This window comes from Myotis nattereri (assembly GCF_964212035.1).
Source record: "Myotis nattereri genome assembly, chromosome: 5".
Classification (NCBI taxonomy): domain Eukaryota; kingdom Metazoa; phylum Chordata; class Mammalia; order Chiroptera; family Vespertilionidae; genus Myotis; species Myotis nattereri.
The window spans coordinates 41,614,799-41,638,666 of NC_138080.1; the positions used below are offsets into that span (position 1 = coordinate 41,614,799).

At 45.4% G+C, this 23,868-nt stretch overlaps 1 protein-coding gene across 1 annotated transcript in view; it reads left to right on the plus strand.

Annotated features, from left to right (window-relative positions):
* Window positions 1–1,767: 1,767 nt before the first annotated feature.
* Window positions 1,768–23,868, plus strand: part of MFAP3L (microfibril associated protein 3 like) — a gene marked incomplete at both ends in the record, with an annotated part of 40,902 nt that continues 18,801 nt past the window's right edge. Inside the window, one exon of the mRNA XM_081090932.1 lies at window positions 1,768–1,814. Within this exon, the coding sequence (XP_080947058.1) occupies window positions 1,768–1,814 (47 nt within the window). The remainder of the gene's footprint in view (window positions 1,815–23,868) is intronic.

Genomic DNA, 23,868 nt, shown 5'->3' on the forward strand with positions numbered 1-23,868 from the left:
CAGTACAGCCTAAATTTTAAAAAAGAAATATAATATTGCAGAATTGATAGTGAGGATAAAAATTTAATCCTTGATAAAACAGGTGAAATTTTAGTGTTTGAGTGCAACTGTAAAGAATGCCTATTAAATACTTTAAAAATGTATATGAAAGAAGGCTTAGGTTGCCTGAGAGCAAACCAGGCTGAAAAATGCTTAGAGCTAAAATGTGTTGTTATTCGAGATGTCATAAAAAGTGATGTTAAAATATCATTTCTAATGTCAGTCTTTTAGGGAAACCAAATGTCCCGCACCCCCATCCTTACACACACACACACACACACACACACACACACACACACCCTCGTCCCCATCCCACCACGGGCCTCAGCAGGGGCGACCTGTCCGGGCTCTCGCGCACCTCTAGTGCCCAGCTTCCATCGGCCTCCTGACCTTCCACGTTGTGATGAGCGAGCAACCTTGGGCAACCCGACGCAGCCTTTGCGGCTGCCTGGCACTGCCCGGAGCATGCTCAGTCCGGTCCTGACCCACTTCTGCGGGTCCGAACTCGGGGGCAGGGGGTCGGCGGCGCTATTTTGTCTCATCGGCCAGGGACCGGGAGAAGGAGGAAAGCAACTGGGAGTCTCTTAAAGCCTCCTTTCTCGGTGACAGCCCTCCCTGACCCGGCGGCGGAACAAGCCCAGTCTGCCTGCAGGAGCCACAAGCGTCAGCGTGCAGAGTCCACCTTTCCGGGTTTTGGCAGCAACCGTAGGCGAAGGGGGAGGTGCGGAAGTAAAAGATGGGTGTGGGCGTGGCCAAGGGCGGGCCTAGAAGAGCCGGGGAAAAGGAGCTCGGTCCTGGCCCCAGAAATTGACAGTGCCAGGCAAGTAAAAAAAAAAAAAAAAAGGAGTGGGGTGCGCAGAATATTGCTGCCAGACTTCTGCAGGAGTTTTAGACTAACCTACCTTGTTTTAAAAGCATCATGTTGTACATTAGAGAAAAACTTAGAAACGACAAATAATTAAAAAAATAAGTAAATTTTAAAATCCCTGGAACCACACCACTCAGAAGACGCCAGTGAACGTCCTGCGTGTTTTCTTCCAGCTTGTTCCGTGCGGGCTTTAGAACTGACAGCAGAGTCGCCCGGGAAGGCTTGCGAGGCCTCTGATCGCAAGGTGGCTTGGCAGGTGGCCTTGGAGACGGGGTAGGTTCGGGGGTTGTGTGGCTGGTTCTCTCGTGTCCCGGGATGGGATTCTAAGAAACCTCTCCCTGAATAACAGTGCGACGCGATGCTCCACAAAGTTGCAATAGAACCCCTGGCTGTGCCCTGCATCTCAATTACCAGTCATGCTGCCCGAGCACGACAGCATCCGAAATAAATGCCGTCCGCTCCGTTATAAGCTCGGCGTCCCGCAGCGGAGGCCGGCGCCAGAAACCGCGGGGATCGAATGGGGAACACCCTGGCACCCACAGTCCGCCCCCTCTTCTGCAGGAGGATCCGCGGCTCCCACAGGTTGGTCCGCCCCGCCCCGTGCCGGTGGCTGCTGCGAAAACCCGGCGTTGACACCGCACCCGGTTCCGCGCCTCCGCGCCGCCCGGCGAGCCGCACTGGGCATGCTCAGCACCGGCCGGCTCTGGCTCCAGTGGGTGGGAAGCGCCGCACTCCCGGCCGCCCGCCGGCGACGCAGCCCTCGCTGCACGGAGCTGGCGGAGGGGGCTCACCCGCTGTAGGCGCTGCGAGTCCTCGGACGGGGAGCGCGGCGCGGCGCGGCGGCCGCTCTCAGGCTGGCCATGGCGAGCGGTGCACGGGGGCCACCTGAGTGGCACGGCGGCGTCAGGTTAGCGGGGGCGCCCGGTGAGACCGGGCTGCGAGGCGCGGATAGCGGGGAGCCCCACACCTGGTGGGCGTTCGAGTCGCAGCTGCGGCTGTCACCGCGGAACTTTCTCGGGCACTTAGGGTGGCGGAGCCAGCGGCGCAGGCTGCGCACTGGGAGGCGCGGCGAGGTCCCTGCAGCGGGCTCCCGGGGGTCGCAGGATGCTTCAACAGACTGTGGGGCGGGACCCGGGGAGGGGGGGTGGGATGGATTGGGGACACCGCCTCTCAGGCGTATACTATAAGCCTCCTTTGGCGTGGAACGCGGTGTCTACCGTGCGCTACCGAGGAGTCTCCCGGGTCTCCCAGGGGAAGGGGAAGCCAAAGTGCGCTGGGGGCCTTCGCCTGACTCCAGGTCGCTCCGGTCACCGTGCCTCAGTTTCCCCGAAATAGGGGGTAAGGTGTATTGTCCTGGCCCCAGAAGGCCCTGAGCTGGGGTTCTGGGTCCGGTTCTGGGAGCGCGCCTCGTCCTGCTGCCGCAGGAGTGCGGGAAGCTGTGGGTGCCTCCAGCCGCCGCCTCACGACTGGAGCTCTCTGAGTTTGTCGCATTTGCCTCCATAGCAAGTTGACACAGAATTGCTTCATGACGTGGCAAGGGAAACGTATTTCATCGGCTTAAAAAAATAAAGTATTTGCAGAGCTGATTTATTTTACGCTCGACCATTAACCTGCCTTCCCCATCCAAAAAATTGGAGCTTGCAAGTTGCAAGATTTATAAAGAAAGCTAGCACACACACACACAAAAAAAGGAAGAATGTTTGCAGGTCCATTATCTGCTTACACTGTAGAAAATAACCTTTTATGCTTGAATTGCCATTGTTGTTAAGAATACTTGTTACAGAAAAGTTTGGTTACTGTAGCAATCTTTATTTTGTGTTAGCTTTATATTAAGAAGTTGGGAGGCTATCGTTGCAGAAGAGCAGTTTTTTTGTAAAGTTTTCTCACTTTTGTTTCTACATGAAACACATTTTTTTCCAGTTGCTACTATGCTGAACATAGTAAAATTGTTCAATATGAAATGCAAGATGTAAGATTCATTTTCAGAAAAGTTAGACCAATGTAGTTTTACTGGCATTTTACTTATATATTTTTAAAAAAAGACAATTTATAGATCCCACTGTGGTTTCTACTGTTGGTTCTTCCTAAAATATTTACTACCATTACCATTACTAGGATTTTTGGACCTATTAAGAGCAAGGTAAGCCATCCTTGTTTTAGTAGGAACTAGTTCTACCTCTAAATTAAAGTTATGTCCTCAAACCTATTTCCATAAGTACCATTTAGTGGGTTCAGTTTTTTCTTTATTAAGCTTATTATCTTGTTTGTATTCTTGATAGACCTTAATAGATTTTCAAGGTGCATTGACTTTTCATTGGGCTGTGAATAGCTTTTAATGTTTGTTCTTGCCTGCTCTGGTTCCCGCAGTAATTCCAGCTATCCTGGATGGTTTTCCCAAGTGTGCTCTATGCTATGCCTAAACATAACCAAGATTTAATAACAGGAAAGGCTTGAAATTTCCAGACACCTACAATAACAACAATATGATTTCTACAAGCTAGGCCCAAAGTCCTCCATTTTAGCCAAATAGTTTGGTGTTCATCGCTCCTAAATGCATTTCTAAACACATTTATAGATAACCTTAGAATTCAGTGGTTCTCAACCTTCTGGCCCTTTAAATACAGTTCCTCATGCTGTGACCCAACCATAAAATTATTTTCGTTGCTACTTCATAACTGCAATGTTGCTACTGTTATGAATCGTAATGTAAATATCTGATATACAGGATGGTCTTAGACGACCCCTGTGAAAGGGTCGTTCGACCGCCAAAGGGGTCGCGACCCACAGGTTGAGAAACGCTGCTTTAGATAATTGAGAAACACATATTGAGAAATTGTGCTTCCCTTTTCTATAAATATGCACCAGGTTAAAAATCTGCCATGAAGTAACACATATGTGTATAACTTATCCTGTACAGCAGGTCAGGTGTTCTCAGGCTGCATTCCCAAGTGGAAGATAGTACTGGCTCTGCTGACCTTGAGGAAGCACTAAGCCTTTGTGAATGTGAGGTTTAATATAGATCAATAGGCCCCTTCTAGATCTATATATATGGTTTTGTTTTTTAGTTAGGAAGGACAATGAAATTTAACAAAAGACATATTTAAACTCCACATTCTCCTAACCTAAAACTAACAAAAGCAACAGGGTTTAGATTCAAGAGGGATTTTTATATTGCTAATGAAGAGAAAGTAGCAAAGTAGATTTTTGTATTCAAATTAGAAAACAGGTAATAATTTCTTCTCTTTTGTACCTAACTGTTGGGTTCTTGCAGCTCAAATGCCAAGCACATAATTATTTTTTCATGTCTTTATATTTCTATACTTTATAGAAATTAGTAACATTTGATATTCATAGCAAACTATTACCTTTAAAAATATAGTCAAATCTCACTTCTGGAATGTCTCCCATCCCAAATAATTTGGTTCTCAACCCAACAACTCTTTCAGACACCTGTATGATCAGTCACACGTCTCTTAGGTGACAAAGGAGAGAATGTGTGAGTATGAGTCAGTTTACCCCTAAATCTCGAATTATTAATTGTGCTGTATTTTTATGTTTTCTTGGTGTCGTTGTTGTTAATTATTATTAAACTAGAGGTCTGGTGCATGAAATTCTTGCACGGGAGGGGGTGTCCCTCAGCCCGACCTGCATCCTCTCCAATCCAGGACCCCTCGGGGGATGTCCGACTGCCAGTTTAGGCCCAATCCCTGCAGGACCGCTGGCTCCTAATCGCTCACCTGCCTGCCTGCCTGATCACCCCTAACCACCTCTGCCTGCTGGCTGGATCGCCCCAACTGCCCCCTTCCCTCCCCCCCCCCCGCCCCCCGCCAGCCTGGTTGCCCCTAACTGCCTCTGCCTTGGCCCCCGCCACCATGGCTTTGTCTGGAAGGACGTCTGGATGGATGTCCAATCTAATTAGCATATTACTCTTTTATTAGCATAGATACATACAGTATGACACCATGGGCCCTAAGAAGATTAGTAATAGCAACAAGGTGAAAAGAAAACTTATGAGAAAAACGATAGAACTTAAGTAATAGCCCTGCCGGTGTGCTCAGTGGCTGAGCACCAACCTGGTAACCAGGAGGTCACCAGTTCAGTTCCAGGTCAGGGCACATACCGGGTTGCAGGCTCAAGTCTAGTGTGGGGCATGCAAGAGGCAACCAATCAATGATTCTCTCTCATTACTGGTTTCCATCTCTCTCTCCCTCTCCCTTCCTCTCTGAAATCAATAAAAATGTTGTTGTTTTTTTAAAAAAAGAAAGAATTGCAAAGTATGATAGAGGTGTTTGTGTGTCGGACCTGGCTACTAAGCATGGCATGGCAAAATCCACAACTAGCACAATTTTAAAATAAAGAGGCCATCGAGAGTGCTGATGTTGCTAAGGGTGTGAAAGTGCTCACAAAACAATGATCACAGGCAATTGAGAAAGGTTAAAACAGGGAATCACTTGGGGGTCTGGAATGGATTAATTCAATTTACTTTCTTTCAGATGGGGAAAATGATTCAGATTTTGAACAAATGGTTTCTTGAACAGCCTTTGGGAATGAATTAAGTTCGAGAACCGAGGTTTCACTGTAGATCTTCCCCGCCACCCCATTCACATGACCTTAATTTATTCAACTCCTTGTTTGGCTTGCAATTTAAATATTTGAGGCTATATAAACTTGGCTTAATTTGAACTTTCTGTTCTATGTTTTTAATGCAAGAACTTCCAGACACTGAGATACCAAGTAATTATTGTGGCAAAGTTGCTTTTAGCCTCCAACATAGTACAGTCAGATTTGTTAGATGAGTGTCATTTTCTTTTCTTTTTTTTAAATCCATAAATCAGTCAGATAATATCTGCACTAACTGGACATCTAACTAAGCACTTGGCGTGTGGCCTGTTCTTTTCTAGCCAAGCCAAGGACACTTAAAACTATGACCACATTTTGTGACCCCTGGCAAATCATAATGAAGTTAAACATGGCCTTAGATGCAAATGGTTGCTCTAATACCTCCTTGGAGTGGTTAAAGGATTAAGGGGTTTGGTTGATCATGTGATGATAACCAGGTAAGAGCTGTCAGAAATAGTTTCTAAACTGTACTCAAAACAGAAGTCCTCTGAATTTATTGGTCTTGTGCCTGCCTCCACCTGAGGTCTTTTCTCATCAAAATATCGCAATTCATTTTTCTTCTCCACAATCTTTTATAGTTAGTCCCCTGAGGCTGCAAAAATGAAATAAGACAGTCACTCACACCCAGTCAGCGAGACATGCTTGAGGACAGATAAACTATAGTTCAAAGCAAGTGCTGCAGGAGAGGTGGTTGTACATGGAACTGAGGAGACTTAGGAATGAGCCCCTTGGGTTGGAGGAAGAGGAGGGGTCTCATGAAAATAGTGACATTTCCATGGGACTTTCAGGAATGCCTAAGGAATTGGGTGGGGGACTTCCAAGCAGAGAAGGAGACTTTCCAGGCAGGAGGAACACCATCGTGGTATTTAGAATGATAGCTACCCCTCCCCCAAAAGATACTCCCTTTGGGGCTTGGCAGATGTGATTCAGTTGAGGATCTTGACATGGAGAGATTTTTCAGGATTATCCAGTGGGCCCATTATAATCACAAGAGTCCTGATAAGTGAAAGAGGGAAGCAGAAGTCAGCCTCTGAGTGATGCCATGTGGGAGAGACTTGATCAGCCCTTGCTGGCTCTGAAGGTGGGAGGGGTCCATGAACCAAGGAATGAGAAGCTGGCACAGGCAAGGAAACAATGGTCCCCTAGAGCTTCCAGAAGGAATACAGCCCTGCCAACTCCTTAATTAACCCATTATGACCCATGCTGGACTTCTAACCCACAGAACGGAAAGATAATAAAGTTGTGTGTTCAGTCACCAAGACTGTGACTTAAGTGCCCTAGAAAGGAGCCATAGAAAGCAAATGCAGCCACACACAAAGAAGGATTTGGTGTGATGGAATAATAGGCAGGGGCAGGAGAAGGGGAATGAAGTGGTCCTTTCATTGTGAGAAATTTGATGTCATGCAAACGAGTTTGGATTTGATCTATTATAGATAAACAGCGGGAAACCAGCAAATGACTTTTAAACAGGAACGTGCAATGACTGCTGCCAGATTCATCTTCAAAAAAAAAAAAATGCAATGTACAGCTGAATCTCAGGTTTCACAGGGCATTTTGACAAAGGGTGTCTAAACAGAGGTGGGTAGTGATGGATAGAGATCTGGAATCAGCATGTTATGTGATTCGGTTCTCTGAGTTGACCTGAAAGGACATTTGTAGGCATGAGTTAAATTAATAACTGAAGGAAACTCATTCATAATTTCGAGTAGAAGAAGGACATAGACAGTAAAGCAGAAAGGCCAAGTAGCACTTGACTGCTTTGTTTCTGCCAGGCAGCTGCTGAGTTGGCTGCGTACCATGCAGACGTGAGCAGAGAGCTGGGAAAGCTCAAATTTAACATAGCTAACTTGGGAATGATGTTAGGTCATCTGGACCAACTCTGACTAGTGGGTAGTAGCTGCTTGTAGCGCTGTGGGCTTATACAGGCTCAGCTGAGGAGTTGCCATGATCAATTAGCAATGTTTACCATGGGCTCCATATTCGCTGGGGCTGGGTGACAGCTATAATACTAACTGACCTAACTTCTGTGTTTACATATATGGAATGTAATCATTCTTTCCAGACATATTTATTCGGCCTCTTTAATGTTCAAGGGCTTAGTATCTGTCCTGAAAATCCTTACAGTCTGGTTGAATTGACATTTCTGTGTGTCCAAAAACCTAACATGAAGAAATCTTCTATCTTAGGGTCACAAGAGTGGCTTTGAATTGAAACTAAACTGTATGTCAGGAAAAAATGAGTAAGAGAGAAACAGATTTTTCAGGAATGATAAAGGAAGCCCTGGGCTGGCAAAATCTGATACTGGAAAGAACAGTAAGACTTGATTAAGATTGATATTAATGAAAATAAAATCCTACATCTGTATTGTGTAGCTTCCATTTGCATAACTTTGTAAGATTTTTACCCAAACTTCCCTATATAGTGATGCAATAATTGTTGTCCACTGCAGAGGAAGAGTTCAGCGTGAACTGTTCCTCTTTTTTTAATCTCTTTTGTCTTAGTTTCTGGGATGTGTGCCTTAGATATTTTGTTGTTTTGTCTTTGCTGTTGATGATTCATGTGTTTCTTTTTGTTGTTGTTTGTTTTATTTTATTTTTTTATATTTTATTGATTTCAGAGAGGAATGGAGAGGGAGAGAGAGACAGAAACATCAATGAGAAAGAACCATTGATCGACTGCCTCCTGCACACCCCACACTGGGCATCGAGCCTGTAACCCGGGCATGTGCCCTGACCGGGAATCGAACCGTGACCCCCTGGTTCATAGGTTGACACTCAACCTCTGAGCCACGCCAGCTGGGCATTTTTTGTGTGTTTTTTTATTGCTCTTCCTCTGAGTGTTTGCCTTTCAAATTTCCATAGCTTCTACCTCACCTTCTCATCTTGTGGCCCACTATGTTCTTCCCAGGTAATTTAATTTTTCCTGAACTGCATCAGTCACCCATACACCAGTGTCTCCAAATCTGTATCTCCAGATAAGCCTCTCTTATCTATTCGGTAATTAATTCATCATTTCATTCAATAAATATTGGTAATCTGAGAGCTTATAATCTAGTGGAGGATCAAATGTACAAAAGACAATTACAGTGAAAATGTGGAGTTATGGGTAAAGGTCAGTGAGAAAAGGAGTGTCTGGGGCTCCCCGGGCATCCTGGAGAGCTTTTGAACCATGACTTGAAGGCTAAGTAGGGGTTCACCAGATGTGCAAGCTTATGGAAGGCAGCATGGTGAAAGACACAGAGGTTCTGGGGGGCTTCAAGGAGTTCAGGAAAGGGAATGTGATGGGGACCGGGGAGGGGATGCTCCAGAGATGAGGTGAAAGAGGCCATGAAGGATCATCTATGCCCTGCCGAGGACTTTATAGTTTCCTGCTTCTGACAAAGTGAAGACATGGAATATGTTTTAAATCAGACTTTTTAGCATAAGCTGACTTCCGCAACAACATGGCCATGGCATATGGACGAGAGGACAGGCAAGACTAGAGGCAGGTCAGCCAGAAAGGAGTCTATTAAGTGATGCCAGTCAGAGATGATGAGCAGGTAAACTAGGGAGTGGTAGCCATGTGGGCTGGAAAGAAAAGGATGTCATTGGATGACTTGGGTCAAGTACTGCTGATGTGTGGCAGGCACACCCTCTCAATGGATTCAGGCTTAGAGCAATTCTCAAGGGCTCTCCTACCAAGTGCAAGACTTTGCATTACCAGAGGGACTAACTTCCACTGCACTGGCTTAGGCAGAGGGACCTAAAGTAAGGAACGAGTGTACACAGCTGCGTGTGAGGGAAGAAGTCGGAACTTCATCATCACAGGGCACAGAATTTCGTGAGAGAGGATGGAAGAGAGAAGGAATTAATTCCCTGCTGGCTCTCCAGCTTCCCGACAGAAGCATTTGGGGTTTGCTGATGAGAAAGAAAGAAACTTAGTGTGGGGTGGGCTTCCCTGATTCTGGATCACAAAGGAACTGTTTGAGAGTCTGGGCTGAAGTTGACTCTTTGTAATCAGTGGGAAAGAGGAAGCTGGCTGAGATTTTTAAATATAATCCCAATTCTTTCCTTCCATTGAGGATTTGAGTGGCTCTTGGTCCCGGGAAGAGTATAAGGGAAGGCTTTGCCTCTTAAGGAAATAAACGGGTTGAAGTCAAGTGCTCCTGAATTACCCACTGAAGGGGCCCATCCAGTTCCAACAAGGCCAGAGGAGCCTGGGGCTAATTCAAATCATTCTTATCTGTTTATTAAAGCAGTGCCTCTCAGACAAGCTGGGAGGCTGCTGTTCGGGTACCCTCCTGAAACTAGAGCTCTATATTTGTAACAGTGGAGACCATCCCAAATTGACCAGCAGTTAACTCTTATCCCAGAGGCCAGGCTCCCCTATAAAGAGGTAGGTAGATGCCTAGGGACTGTGCTTTCTTAAAGACTACTTTCCCTGGTCCTCAGCAGAGGGAGATATTTGAATGAAAACTGCATTAGTGTTTGGCTCCAAGAGTCACTGTTTGGCTCCAAGAGTCACCCAAGCCTTGTAATAACTATTGATGTTTCTTGCTGCTCAGCTGCTATTGCTAATTTTGTTTTGTAAATTTCTGCTACCCTAGGGAAAGGGTGGGCCGGGCTGCTTCGCCATGTTACTGGGCAGCCTGCACTTCCGCTCTTGCTCTCTCCCAGCCATCTTTTTGTTATTCCTGCTGCCAGCCCCAAGTGGGAGGGAAAGTTTTTCCCCCCTGAAGGTTGGTTCAAGCCTAGATTACTTGGTCTCTGAGTGAGTCTAGCTCCTGTTAGACTTCTGAATGTTTTTCTCCTTTCTAAAACACTTTTGAGGAACTTGAAATTAATGAAAATATTTGAGTATCACCAATCCTTTGCTTTACTGGAGGCGGAGCATTTCTCCCCAGTACATCTGAACCCAGGACTTATAGTGGATTTCTGGTCCTTTCCTGCCTTCATAGGACATCTCATCCCCACCTCCAGGTTATGGCCATCTATCTCCCCTTCTTTACTGGGGTGGTAGTTTTTACTTCCTAAGTAATGGCTCATGTATCCCAAAGTCTTTTTTATTATTTCTCCTAAGAGCCCCTAGAGGCCTCTTATTAATAGAATTTCTGGAGGGGTGCCTAATATCCAATAGCATTCTAGAGATGGGCCTTGCTAAAAGATGCTGTAACAGGTTTCTATTCTTAATTGGCATGCCATGTTTGTTTCCCCCCCGCTTGTCTAAACTGCCCTATCACCTTTATTCATCTTTCAGGACTTGGTCAACCCCAGGAACATTCTGTGACCTTTCCAGCTAGCCCTGACTGAATTTCTGTGGTATTTACCCAGTTTGGTGCTTAATTATATGTGACTTCGTATGCAGATATCATCAAAATTCTAGGCACCTCTAGGGTAAAGACCTGGTCTTAAAATGTTTTAATCTGCCCTGGCCAGTGTGGCTCAGTTAATTGGAGCATCATCCCTGTACATATCAAGGTCACGGGTTTGATTCCCTGTCGTTGGGGCACGTATGGGAGGCAACTGATCTCTCTCTCTCTCTCTCTCTCTCTCTCTCGCTCTCTCTCGTCTCTCTCATAAAAAAAAAAAAAAAGAAAAAAAAGCATGTCCTCAGGTGAGGATTAAAAAATAACAAGTTTTTTAATTCCCACAGGAATTGGTACTAAATTGATAATAGTAGCCTCATAAATACTTTGAGTTCAATTAATTGATATGACTGGCTCCTAATTGTTTTCCTCACTTGCATGAATCTGACTGCCCAGCTGAGAAATGATTGAGAACACACGGAAAGTGTGCTCAGCCTAAAGCAAATCTTCCTTCAAAAATTCTGTGGAAACCCTCGAATCTACATTTTCATCTATCTTCTGATGTTTCGTTTAGTATATTTCCCATTGTCACATTAAAAACCACTTGACTTGGGGGAAAGGGTGATCTTAGAATATGCACTAAAGTATTGCTCTTTGTACAAATATTAAAACAATACTTTTTAAAATAATAAATAATCACAATATTTTTTAATTCTTTTAAAAAAATAATAATTATGACAGTTTGGAGGTGCGCAAGCTGTGGTGTTCCTCACCGGTAACTGCATGCAGACAGCTAGAGTCCTGGACTGAGTCAGATGTGTTTCTACGAGGGTTGGTGGCTTGGCCTCTCTGCTCTTTTCTGTGCATGATGGATAGAAACACATAAGCCTGCGTGTGTCCTGGGACAGTGGTAAGACCCAGAGGGCATAAATTCTGCGGTGGTGTTATGTAAACCAAAAATGCTAGGGGAACATAAGGGACATCGTCTCATGCTCATAGTAAGAATTAAATCGAGTAGAATGTAAATTAAAGAGCCTCTTTTGGTCTGTTTTTCAAGAGGATCCAGTTCTTAGTGAATGTCTGTTAAAAATACTTGGCATGAGTGATTTGGAGAAATGCTCATTATGCAATTCCACTTTGTGATAATGGGCTGGTAGAGAAAGGAAACTAAAAAAAACACACTCGCCCTAACCAGTTTAGCTCAGTGGATAGAGCGTCGGCCTGTGGACTGAAGGGTCCCAGGTTCGATTCCGGTCAAGAGCATGTACCTTGGTTGCGGGCACATGCCCAGTAGGGGGTGTGCGGGAGGCAGCTGAATTGATGTTTCTCTCTCATCGATGTTTCTAATTCTCTATCCCTCTCCCTTCCTCTCTGTAAAAAAATCAATAGAATATATTTTAACACACACACACAAAAAAACATCAAAGCTTTTTAAACTACCCTCTCCAGTTATAGAGCATATTTTTTTCAAGTAGATGAAACTTTATTCTGATAAAAGAACAAACCCCGGGTGATCCAGATCTGAACTGTGGCTCTGAATGGCCCCAATCATAGAGCCAAAGAGACAAGGAATGCAGATTGGTTTTGACATTTTGAAATCTAAATTAAGTAGGCAGTTGCTTTTCATTTCAACAGTGGGAAGAATGTATATTTTGGGGGATGGGGAAACTTTCCCCTTTTCTTCCCTGTTAGTTCTTCTGACTGGTCGAATCATTAAAATGACATAAGGCAGATTGGCAGGAGAAAATCAAATTTGCAAAGTGCTCACAGGGAATTCACACAAGCAAGAAAATTCCTAGGACAGTAAGGCAACCTGAGGTATAGATGTCATTCTGGATTAAGGAGGAGGAAGAGGGGGGCTAGGACTTTAAAGGGAATTAAGCAGGTCACAGGGAGATGAAAAGAGTTAATGTTTAGTAAACAAATATTTGTTGGGCCCTCATGAATCAAAGACACTGGGTGGACTTTAATGAAATAGCTTTGCTGGGTTCCTCCCTGTCTACCACTCCTAGATCAGGTTAAACTATAGTTATCTATGAAGATCGTGCCTTCCTGGAGCAGGTATTCTAGCTTAAATTCTTTTAGGCAGTAAGGGGAAGGCCAGAGGGTCTTCCTGATCCTGCTGGACCGTGACTGTTTCTAGCTCAGAATAATCTGCCTAACAGAGTGACACATCTTAGGGCGGCTCATCAGAACCTACACAGGCTTCGGAATTATTCCCCACAAACTTACTCATCTCAGACCACAGCCAGAGTCCAAGGACAGGCTGGATTCCCATAGCCTCCTTCCACGCTCCCTGAGCCTCGCTCCCAGGGCCGAGTTTGGAACACCACAGCTGTCACAGCTCATATTAGGATAAGATGCATTTCCCAAGACTGACTTTTAAAGAAATCTTCATTGATATTTTAAAGTTAGTTTTGTCCTAGAGAATATTTACCTAGAATTTCTAAGAAATGGGTGGAATTTGTCAGAAATGCAGGGCAAATGTAGCTGCCCAGTAAATTAGTAATATGTCTAAATGAAAGGGCCCAGAAGTAATATAAATTCAGGTGCTTGGCTATGTGCAAAGCACGTCTCCAGACATGGGGATATGACAGTGAGGAGTGTCTACTGCAACAGAAGCCCAGCCCTCTGGGAACTTATATCTTCGCAGGGGCAGACACGTGCACACATACATGGTAGAAAAGGGCAGGGTAAACGTGGACAGCAGGTGATGGGGTGGGGCCCACTATCTATAATAATAAAAGCGTAATATGCAAATCGACTGAATGACCGAACAGAACGACCGTCCAGACCATCTTCTGGACGGCAATGCTATGACACACACTGGTGCCAGACCAGCCAAGGCGAGTACAATGCGATTGGTCGCGGGGCCCTGCCATCGCCCCAAGATGGCCCCCCAGAGGGAGGCCCAGGCCACCCTCTGCAGGGCAATCAATGGGAGGTCTCCATGATCAATTGCCCCAAAGAGGGAGGCCCAGGCCACCAGCCAGCAGGGTGATCAATTGAGGGGAAGGGGGCTCCTCGATCACCCCAAAGAGGGAGGCCCAGGCCACTCTCGGCTTGGTGATCAAGCACGGAGCCCCGGCCGGGTGGGTGGGGCCCCCTGGCTGGCAGCCACAGAGGGAGGCCCAGGCCACCAGCCAGCAACACTGTGGCAGGTGTGCGGGGCTGACCAGTGATCGCCCCGCAGAGGGAGGCTCAGGCCAGCCAAGCGATAGCACCTCATGCCTGTCACCCGCAGAGGAAGGCGAGCAGTGGGGGGGGGGGGGGGGGAGGTGCAGCACCGCACAGATGGCAAGCAGTGGCAGCGGCGGGGGCAGGGCCAGCTGCTGGCAGCCAGGGGAAGGAAAGCTCTGATAGGCCCTGATCACCAGCCAGGCCTAGAGACCCTACCTGAGGAGTCCTAGATTGCAAGAGGGCACAAACTGGGCTAAGGCACGCCCCCACCCCCACCCCGTGCACAGATTTCATGCACCAGCCTCTATCTAGTTCTATATAAGATGACTAAGGAGGGCCTGCTGAGGAGGTGGCATTTGAGCTGGGACCCAAGAAGTCAGAAAGGAAGTGTGGGAGTGAGTTTTGTAAGTACCAGGGGCACTGCTTCCAAATGAAGAAATAGCAAGTGCAAGGGTTCCAGTGTATGAGGCATATTCTAAGATTGGCAGAGCCCAGTGTGGCTGGTGGGAAGTGAGAAATGAATACTGCGAGGCAGCCAGACACCAAATATCCTAGAGGCCATGGAAGGGCCTTCTCTAGCTTTTACCCTGGAGTGAGGAACCGTTGCAAATGTAGATTGTAATAACTAAAGTGTTTTGTTTTAATTTTCTTTGAGGCATTCCCCATGCACATATTGTTACTAATCATTCAAGAAAAGAAAAGTCATTCATGCCTCCTGCCTAGCACAGCCAACAAATATTTGAGCACCGACCACATTTTGTTATAAGGGAATTTTCATGATAAAAATTATACCTCAAGTTGCAACAGCAGACAGACTACTCTGTAGTGAATTATCAAGTGAAATTTCAAGGCCCCAGATGAGGGTTGTGGTAATCATCAGCCTCTCCGTGGTACAGCGAAGATCCTTGTGGTCCTTGGTCTGAAGAGGAAAGGCTGGGTAAGTGGCGTGGCCACAGGTGCTAGGGTGATCATCTCCAGGTAGCAAGGTCCTTGTACTGAGCTGCCCCAAGAGTGGGGTTGAAGGGAGAGGCCTGCATCAGTAGCCATGAGGAGCATCCATCTGTGCGTGGCAGCCTAGCAGCTGGCCCATCCTGCCTACCTTAAGCCCTAAAGCAGTGGTTCTCAACCTTCTGGCCCTTTAAATACAGTTCCTCATGTTGTGACCCAACCATAAAATTATTTTCGTTGCTACTTCATAACTGCAATGTTGCTACTGTTAAGAATCGTAATGTAAATATCTGATATGCAGGATGGTCTTAGGCGACCCCTGTGAAAGGGTCGTTCGACCGCCAAAGGGGTCGCGACCCACAGGTTGAGAACCACTGCCCTAAAGGAATCTGAGCTGATTCACCTCTGTAGTATGCTGAGGACAGCTGGAGGTTGCAGCTGGGGGTGGGGGCAGGGGGTCCAAAGGCTTTGGAAGCATGGGTCTGTTTTCTCCCTCATCATACTGTGCAGGATGTAAGGAATACACAAGAGGATGCTTTTTCTATGGAGAACTAGTTCCCTTGTACAGTATGGTATACAAGCTGGCTCCTGGACCATCCATCCAGTCACAGATGGCTTGGCAGTCACAGTACTTCGCCCTGGTTGAAGTCTCTGTAGTGGGATCTTTATCTCAATATGAACAACCCCCTTGCTCTTTCCCTCTTCTCTCCTCACCTCGCCATTTCTTTCCTTCACCAGCTGCAGTCACACCCCTGGCTGTGTGGTCACAGAATGGTAGATTTGGAAGGGACCTAAGAAAGAGAAGGGTCTGTGGCTCTGAGGATCAGCTAACTGCCAGGGGCCATTTACTAGTAAGTGGCAAAACTGAGGAAAGGAGCTAGTAGGTCTTAATCCTAAAAGGCTAAACTGGTCCTCTCTTGACACCTCACCTCCAAATTTCTGTTCTTGATCTTAACCTTAGGGCCCATCCCATATTATATATATATCAGGAACTTAATTCCACCCTAATTCTGATCTCAGCTCCTAGGCCACAGGGAGACTTGTAGTTGTCACTTGGAACATTGGCTGTTCCTATTGCTACTCTCTGTTTTGGTTAGGCACTTATTAATACTACTAGTGGCCCAGTGCATGAAATTTGTGCACAGTAAAAGGGAATTAGAGGAAATATTTTAATATTGCTATTTGCCCTTTATCTATAATAGAAGTGTCAGAGATGAAAGAAAATTAGTATATGAAAATCTTTCTCCTGTCAGAGTCTGGGGCACGCTGCGGGACCCAGAGTCAAGTCCCTGCCCACCCATGTGCACCCTGAAATTGCACGAGACCCAGACCCGGCCAGCCCCACCCCCATTGGGCGAGATCCAAACCTGGCCGGTCCCACCCCCGTCAAGCCCCACCACATGGGGGGTGCAGCCTCAGGTCCCCCAGCCTGGCGCCAGGCAGGGGGTGCAGCCTCAGGTCCCTCGTCAAGCCCCACTGGGTGGGGGGGGGGGGCGCAGCCTCAGGTACCTTGTCAAGCCCCGCTGGGCATGGGGTGCAGAATCAGGTCCCCTGGCCTGGTGCCGGGCGGGGGGCTTCAGCCTCAGGTTCCCCGGTGCACCCTCAGGTCCCCCGGCCTGGTGCCAGGGCAGGGGGTGCAGCCTGAGGTCCCCCAGCCCGGCGCCGGAGCAGGGGGCATGGCCTGAGGTTCCCTGGCCCAGCGCCGGGACAGGGGCTGCAGCCTGAGGTCCCCTGTCAAGCCCCGCCGGGCGGGGGAGGAGCAGCCTCAGATCCCCCAGCCCGGCGCCACACAGCCTTAGGTCCCTGCTGATCATTTGTGATGGCTCATTATGGGAACCCTGCCTCCACTGTGGGCGCAGTCATCTTGTGTTAATGGGAACCCTACCTCTGTTGTGGGTGCAACCATCTTTGTGATGGAGTGAGGGTCAATTTGCATATTACCTCTTTATTATATAGGATAGGATCCTTCACACTCAATAATGAGATAGCTTTATCATGGGCAGTCCCACCACATAATAACCAACCTATTTAAGAGTGTTCCTATGAAGAACTGCCCTCCGAGGTCCAGACAAGTGCTCTGTGTTTGGCTGATGGGAAGCCATCTGTGTATAATCAAATGAGGGGGAGAGGGTTTGAGAAAGGCACTTTCACTATCAAGGCTTAAGAGTTTGCAAAGTGTGCCAGAATCTGCAAAAAATGTAAACTCACAGTTGCATCAGGCCATGAATCATATTTAGGAACGCATGGTAAGAATATTGCTCTCTGATTTATAGACCTGTGTATTCTGCAGGCTGCCCAAGTTGGGGCAGGGGGAGGTGGGGGGGCGGGGCATGGGGTTGCCTCCTCCATCCAGGCAGAGAGAGTGCTGGCCTACCTGGACTTGCAGGCAGGCAGCAAGGGGCCAGCACTTTAATAAAATAGCTCCCTGACGCATGGGATGCTCCAGCCATCTTCCCAGCCAGAGGTGAGCTCTGACCCATTGAGATGTGCAGGCTTCCAGGGATCCCTCAGCTCCTGCCTGGCTTCACTCTGGATTTAGGTGCTTATGTATAAGATACATCAAGATCTTGGGAAATGGGCCTGTGATGAAGTTAAAGCAAGAATTGAAAATTGGCAGAAGTAGTGCTATAGGTTAGCAGGTAATAGATTTGGACTATAAATGAACATTTTAATCTCCCTATATACATCTATAATAATAAAAGTATAATATGCTAGACCGGATGTCCTTCCAGATGAAGCCGGGGCTGTGAGGGAAGTCTGGGTCCCTGGTGCCTGTCAGCAGCCGGAGGGAAGCCCGGGTTCCAGGGGCCAGAGGGAAGCTGGTGCCGGCAGCCAGGGGAAGGAAGGCCTACTCTTGCATGAATTTTGTGCATTGGGCCTCTAGTACTCTAATAAATGAGTAGGGAGAACATTTTGAAAGGACACTCTTTTCTTTGGGGTGGGGACACTTTCTTTTTTAAGATGCTGGGGAGATGCTGAAAAACTATGTAGTGGAAAAGACTGGCCAAGCAGGACAGAAACAGCTAGAGAGGCTTCTGAACCAGCTTTGGGTGGACTAGAGAATCTGGTAATGATGGTGTCAGAGATGAAAAAAAATGTTAAGACAGCATTGCCAGCCCTTTCATCTACGTGGTTATGTGTTTGGGGGATTGGCTTGGGCAGCATAAAGGCACTATCCACCAGTGCGTCTATCCCATTTGTATTCCGTTCCCAGGTTTGATTTATTTCCTGGACCATCAGACTTCTGAGGAAACATCTCTCTGATCAATTAAGGATTTACATTAATTGGGCCCAAAACTATTTCAGGCAACTCATTTAGAATGAGAATTCGAAGAAATAAATACACACTAAAACATCAATAAACTCTTCTAAAAGATATACCTGATTAGAATAGCCCTCATTGCATGTCTCAACTGTTAGAGCCACGTAAACATTGCCTATGTAGCGAGAGATTTTAATGTAATATCAGACCTCATCTGGGCAGGAACTTTGTATCCTGGTTCTATCCTGGGACTCTTGGTCATTGCTTATGTTCTCTGGGGCTCCCTTTCTTTTTTATTTTTGTTAATCCTCACTGGAGGATATATTTTTCCATTGATCTTAGAGAGTGGGAGGGAGTGGGGGTGAGGGAGAGGGAAACATCCACGTGAGAGAGGCACACTGATTGGTTGCCTCTTACACATGCCCTGTCTGGGGCTGAGGATCAAACCTGCAACCCAGGTAATTGAACTCGAGAGCCTTCGGTGCTCGGGGCGGCACTCTAACCACTTTGGAACACCAGCCAGGGCTGGGCCTCCCTTTCTAATATTGTATAAAGAAAAACCTATGAAAAAAATCTGAGTTTTTTTTTTCATACCTCAAATTCTAGTTTTGTAAACAAATATCTATGGTAGACCTATTTTATCTGGCTTAATAATAATCATTTTATTTGTAAAGGAAAGCCTTTAATATCTTCTTTCCTCTTCTCCTTTTATAATCATTTTATTTCTGAGAGCTTTATTTTATATCATTCTTACTTTTAATCAGAAAAACATACCACATGAGGGAAAAATATGATGAAGATCCAGAAATGGTTTCTTAATATTTTGCAGCATCAAAAATTAAGTACCAGAAAGATGGTATCTGAGCCAATAGTTCATTTTTAGGTTTGAAAACCAGTGACTTAAAACAGATCAGTTTTTTGAAAAGTATGTGCCTTTTGCGTATCAAAAATAGCAGCATAAAATTCTGCACATGCTTTAACATTAGTGTAGTCCTGTGATGGCGAACCTTTTGAGCTCGGCATGTCGGCATTTTGAAAAACCCTAACTTAACTCTGGTGTCGTGTCACATATAGAAATTTTTTGATCTTTGCAACCATAGTAAAACAAAGACATTTTTGATATTTATTTTATATATTTAAATGCCATTTAACAAAGAAAAATCAACCAAAAAAATGAGTTCGCATGTCACCTCTGACACGCATGTCATAGGTTCGCCATCACTGGATATCGATAGAATAAAATGAGATCTTTTGTTCTAGCTCTTTCTAAATTATTCAGTGAGCTTAAAGAGCTCCTCTGGTGGTCATTCACAACAGTCCAGCAAGACAGGGGTTATATTTCGTTCTCCCCGTTAACTATCGAAATCATCCTAATACCACACAGTTAAAGGAAAGGGTGTACGAAGAATGCTATGAGGTCACCTTCTCTTGGTCTCTTATTCCTCCTAGGGAGTGACTATTTTCCTAAGACAGGTCCTAGTTCCTCCCATGATATGCTGCCTGCCATGTAGCTCTCCATTGGTGACAGTTCATAGATGTAAGAGGCGCTGCTGCTGCTGGTCATCACGATTCCGTCCATCAGTCAGGGGTTCTGGAGAGAGAGGCGAGTGGACCAGGCAGGAGCCACCATGGTCTGCTTGGCCACCGGCAGCTGGCAGGCCCTCCTCCACGTGCAGCAGCGCCTGCGCAGTGCTGCCCAAGGGAGTTGTTAGGTGAAATTGCTCATTCGTGTACTTGTGTGCATTCCACTTACAGTGCCAGGCATTGGTTCTGGACACAGGAGGCACTCCTTTCTGCAGAGAGCTGTCTGTATAGCCATAGGCCCCGCCACTCGGGAAGTCTGGTGTTACCTTCACCTGCTCTGCAGTCAGCCAGTCATTAAGTCTTGTATATTCTAATTCCTATTCCTCTTCAGGATCTGCCTACGTCTTCCTTCCCCACTGCTTTTAGTTCAGGCCCCTCTGCTTTCCCTTTCCTTCCTGGATATTGTTGTAGGCTCCTAGCCATCTCTACCTCACCAGCCACACTATGAACAAGGTGATCTTTCTAAAAACAAAACTGGCCATGTCACTGCCCCTTTCAAGACCTGTGGGTACGCCCCATTCTCAGTATTTCATACCATTCCTTCCTTATCTAGACCAGCCTCGTTTCCGGTCGCTTCCCCTCCCTTCTTCTGCACACTACACGCAGTGCCTAATTATATACATTTCCCCAATTATACCAGATTCTCGCTAATCACCATTTCTTGGAATATGCTTTTCCTCTTTTTGAGTCAGCTTCCCTTCCGTGTTGTACTTGGTGAAATCCTTGAAAATTAAACTAAATGGTCACGTCTTCTAGGAAGTTCTTCCTGGACCCCAGGCCACTTGGGTCTTCTTATCTATACCACGATGGGTCCTTGGCACCTCCTTGATGGGGCAGTCATCACACTGTGTTAGGATTGTTATTTTACTTTTCTCTCTCCCTCTCTCAGGTTCTTGGATGACAAGTATAGGACTATGTCTTACCTTTGTTTTCCTTACCCCTGGCATTGTGCCTGACACAGGGAAATTTCTTAGTTAATGTGTATTGATTTGGCCCGGCCAGCGTGGTTCAGTGGTTGAGCGTCAACCTATGAACCAGGAGGTCATGGTTCGATTCCCAGTCAGGGCACATGACGGGATTGTGGACTTGATCCCCAGTGGGGGGAGTGCAGGAGGCAGCCCATCAATGATTCTCTCCCATCACTGATGTTTCTATCTCTCCCTCTCCCTTCTTCTATGAAATCAATTAAAAAATAGTTTTTAAAAATGTGTGTTGATTTGGATTGAACTGATCTGTCTGGATGCTTCTAAAAGTAAAAATGATGCTCTTCCATACTTTTGTGTAATGATCACATTTGCCATCTAGGTCAGGAATTACCTTTGTGTGATTAGAAGCATCAAGAATCTCTACACAACCCTGGCCGGTGTGTCTAAGTGGTTAGTGTCAGCCTGCACGCCAAAGGGTCATGGGTTCCAGTCCCAGTCAAGGGCACGTACCTGGGTCAAGGGTTTGATCCGCAGGGCCCCCTTCAGGGCATGTGTGGGAGGCAACCAATCAATGTGTCTTTCTCACATTGATGCTCTTTCTCTTTCTCTCTCTTCCTCCCCCCTCCATTTCTCCCTCCCTCCCACTATTTCTAAAAATCAATGGAAAAATATCCTTGGGTGAGGATTTAAAAAAGAAAAAGAATCTCTACACAAATAGATTCTTGAACATGGATAGAAAAGAAAATGGACAGTATGAATCTCTTTCTGTAATATGACTTTGGACACTAAGCTAAAACTTAGCTGATTTAGCACTTAAATGATTTGATTCTAGATGGCAGTAATTGCTACAGGAACATTCTTCTCCTATAAATTTCTTGACCTTTGATTTGGGGTTCCCATAGTCCATATTCAGACATCACTTTAAAACTCAGCATATGCTGATCTTGAAAGAAGTTAGGGGAGAAATAATGAGCTGGTGAGAATTTTGTTGTTGCAAAAGAAAATTATTTTTTTAAAAAAAACTAATGTGTATAGTTTTCATTAATTATGATATGTGGGAAAGGAAGTTGGAGAAATATATCCATAATTAAGATGGCTACCAATTTTGAGAAGTTAGCATTTATGACATAATGAGTATTTCAGTGCCTCTCTCCATTTCACATCAAGTTGGAATTTCCCCTTCTTGCTTCAGGAGTAGAAACCCTGTGAGAATGTCTTAAACTAAAAGGCAGCCTTGTGGTTGTGGCATCATTTATGCACAAGTGAGAAGAGCGGAAACTCTCCGTAGATGTTGTGAGAAAATCCAGTTGTGTAACTATAAAATTATTCATCATAGTTAATGGGAAAATGCCAGCATGGACACTGCCAAGAAAAAACAATAATGTATATTCATTTAGTTCAAAACACCCTTAAACAAGGGGCCCTTTTCCTCCCAACTCCAGAAATACATAGTCAGTGTTTTATTACTGGTAAAGAAACAAACAAAAAATAAGACTCAACAAAGCATATTGTTAAATATTTTTAGATAAAGTTCATTTGTTGGGAGGTAAGGAAAAGAAAGGACATTTGATGTTTGCTACATATTTTCTCTTTTATTTTAATTATAGAAATATTTTGTGAAAGTTTTCCCTAACACACAAAGCTTAACAATTTGTCCATTGTTGCTTCTGTGAAACCCTGGTTTTGGAATTGGTGGCCTTTGTTCTTGGTATTTTGAAGGACTGCATTTCGAGCTGCTGGATTATAGTCCTCAAGGTTGATTCCTTAGTGGCTGACATATCTTTCACAATGCTGTATAGTGTGATTAACTGAACTTTTCATAATTCGGTCTGTAAAATCTGACAAGCTGAACAAAGTACATTTATTTGTAGGCTATTTCCCCAGTGTCCAAAGTGACATGATGTCGTAAACAATTGCCATCAGATTCCACATAAGTGTGGCTTCTTAAGGCAAGTGCACAAGCATTCCTGTGGCCTCACAGTATTGGGGAAATTCTAAATCGAGGAGCTATTCTCGTCATTGAAGACGTTTCCTTAAGACAAAATCGAGACAAGGGCAAGCTCCCGTGCCAGGGAAGAGTGTTCGAAGTTTGGTATAAGCTGCAAGTGCCATGGGCAGATTAGAAGACCTCTGAGCTGTGGGATTCGTGAGAAGGGGAAGGTGGAGCTGGGAATGGATGCTGGATTATGGCCATAGCTTATGTCTGATTGAGCTTTGTAGGACTCCCAACCCACCCACCCCCAAATCCCTGCCCATGTGCCCAGCACATAATAAATACTTTAAAATATACATATGAACTGAAGGGTATGTGGTATAGTAGAGTCTTACCAAAAATAATTAATGTATTAGTGTTAATTTAATGCTTGATTTTCAAAAATAAATGTTCACAGAGAGGTTTAGGATAAACATGCTTTGATACAAACAACCTATAAATTACACATTATGTTTTCTGTATATTAGTAACTTTTCAAAATGAAAAAGGAGGAGAGAGAATCGGGGGAGGGAGGATTGAGTTCGCTAACAGAAATTCTTGCATTCGAGTGACAATCTTTCTCTGTACATCTCAAGGTCTCTGAGGGAACTAGATGTAGCTTCAGAAAGGGTTACTTTGTTTCTAGCCCAAAGCTCCTACCGACATTATTAAAATAAACTAGAACAGCAAGCAGTATCCCCTTCTCTTTCTTCTTGCTAGCACAATGTGTTTGAAAGTATAACCCAAGGTGGTTGGCCTTTGTTTGAAAACTGCTCTTGAGTTACGCATTTTAATCAGTTTGATCTTTCCATGCGGTGCATGCTCTTTAATTGTGGGGGCGGGGAAAATGCTGCAGTATACTGACTGCACATTTATTAGAACCTATCCTCCACTTTGTCTTGTCTCTCATTCCCTCCCAAGGCATTTAGTTGGGCATCTGCTCTGACCTACGCATCGGGGAGTCCCAGATGAGTGACCCCAGCTACAGTACCCGTAATATGCTCACTGCAGCGTCTGCCCAACGGGGCAACTCATACATTTTCACACTTGAGTCCTGCACAAGGACCCAGTGCTGAAAATCACTTATAATTCTTTCTGGTGGTCGAATGACAATAATGTCTTAAACAAAACCAAAAATAAGGTCTGTCTTTTAAGTGATACAATTTGAAGGATAAAATAAAAATC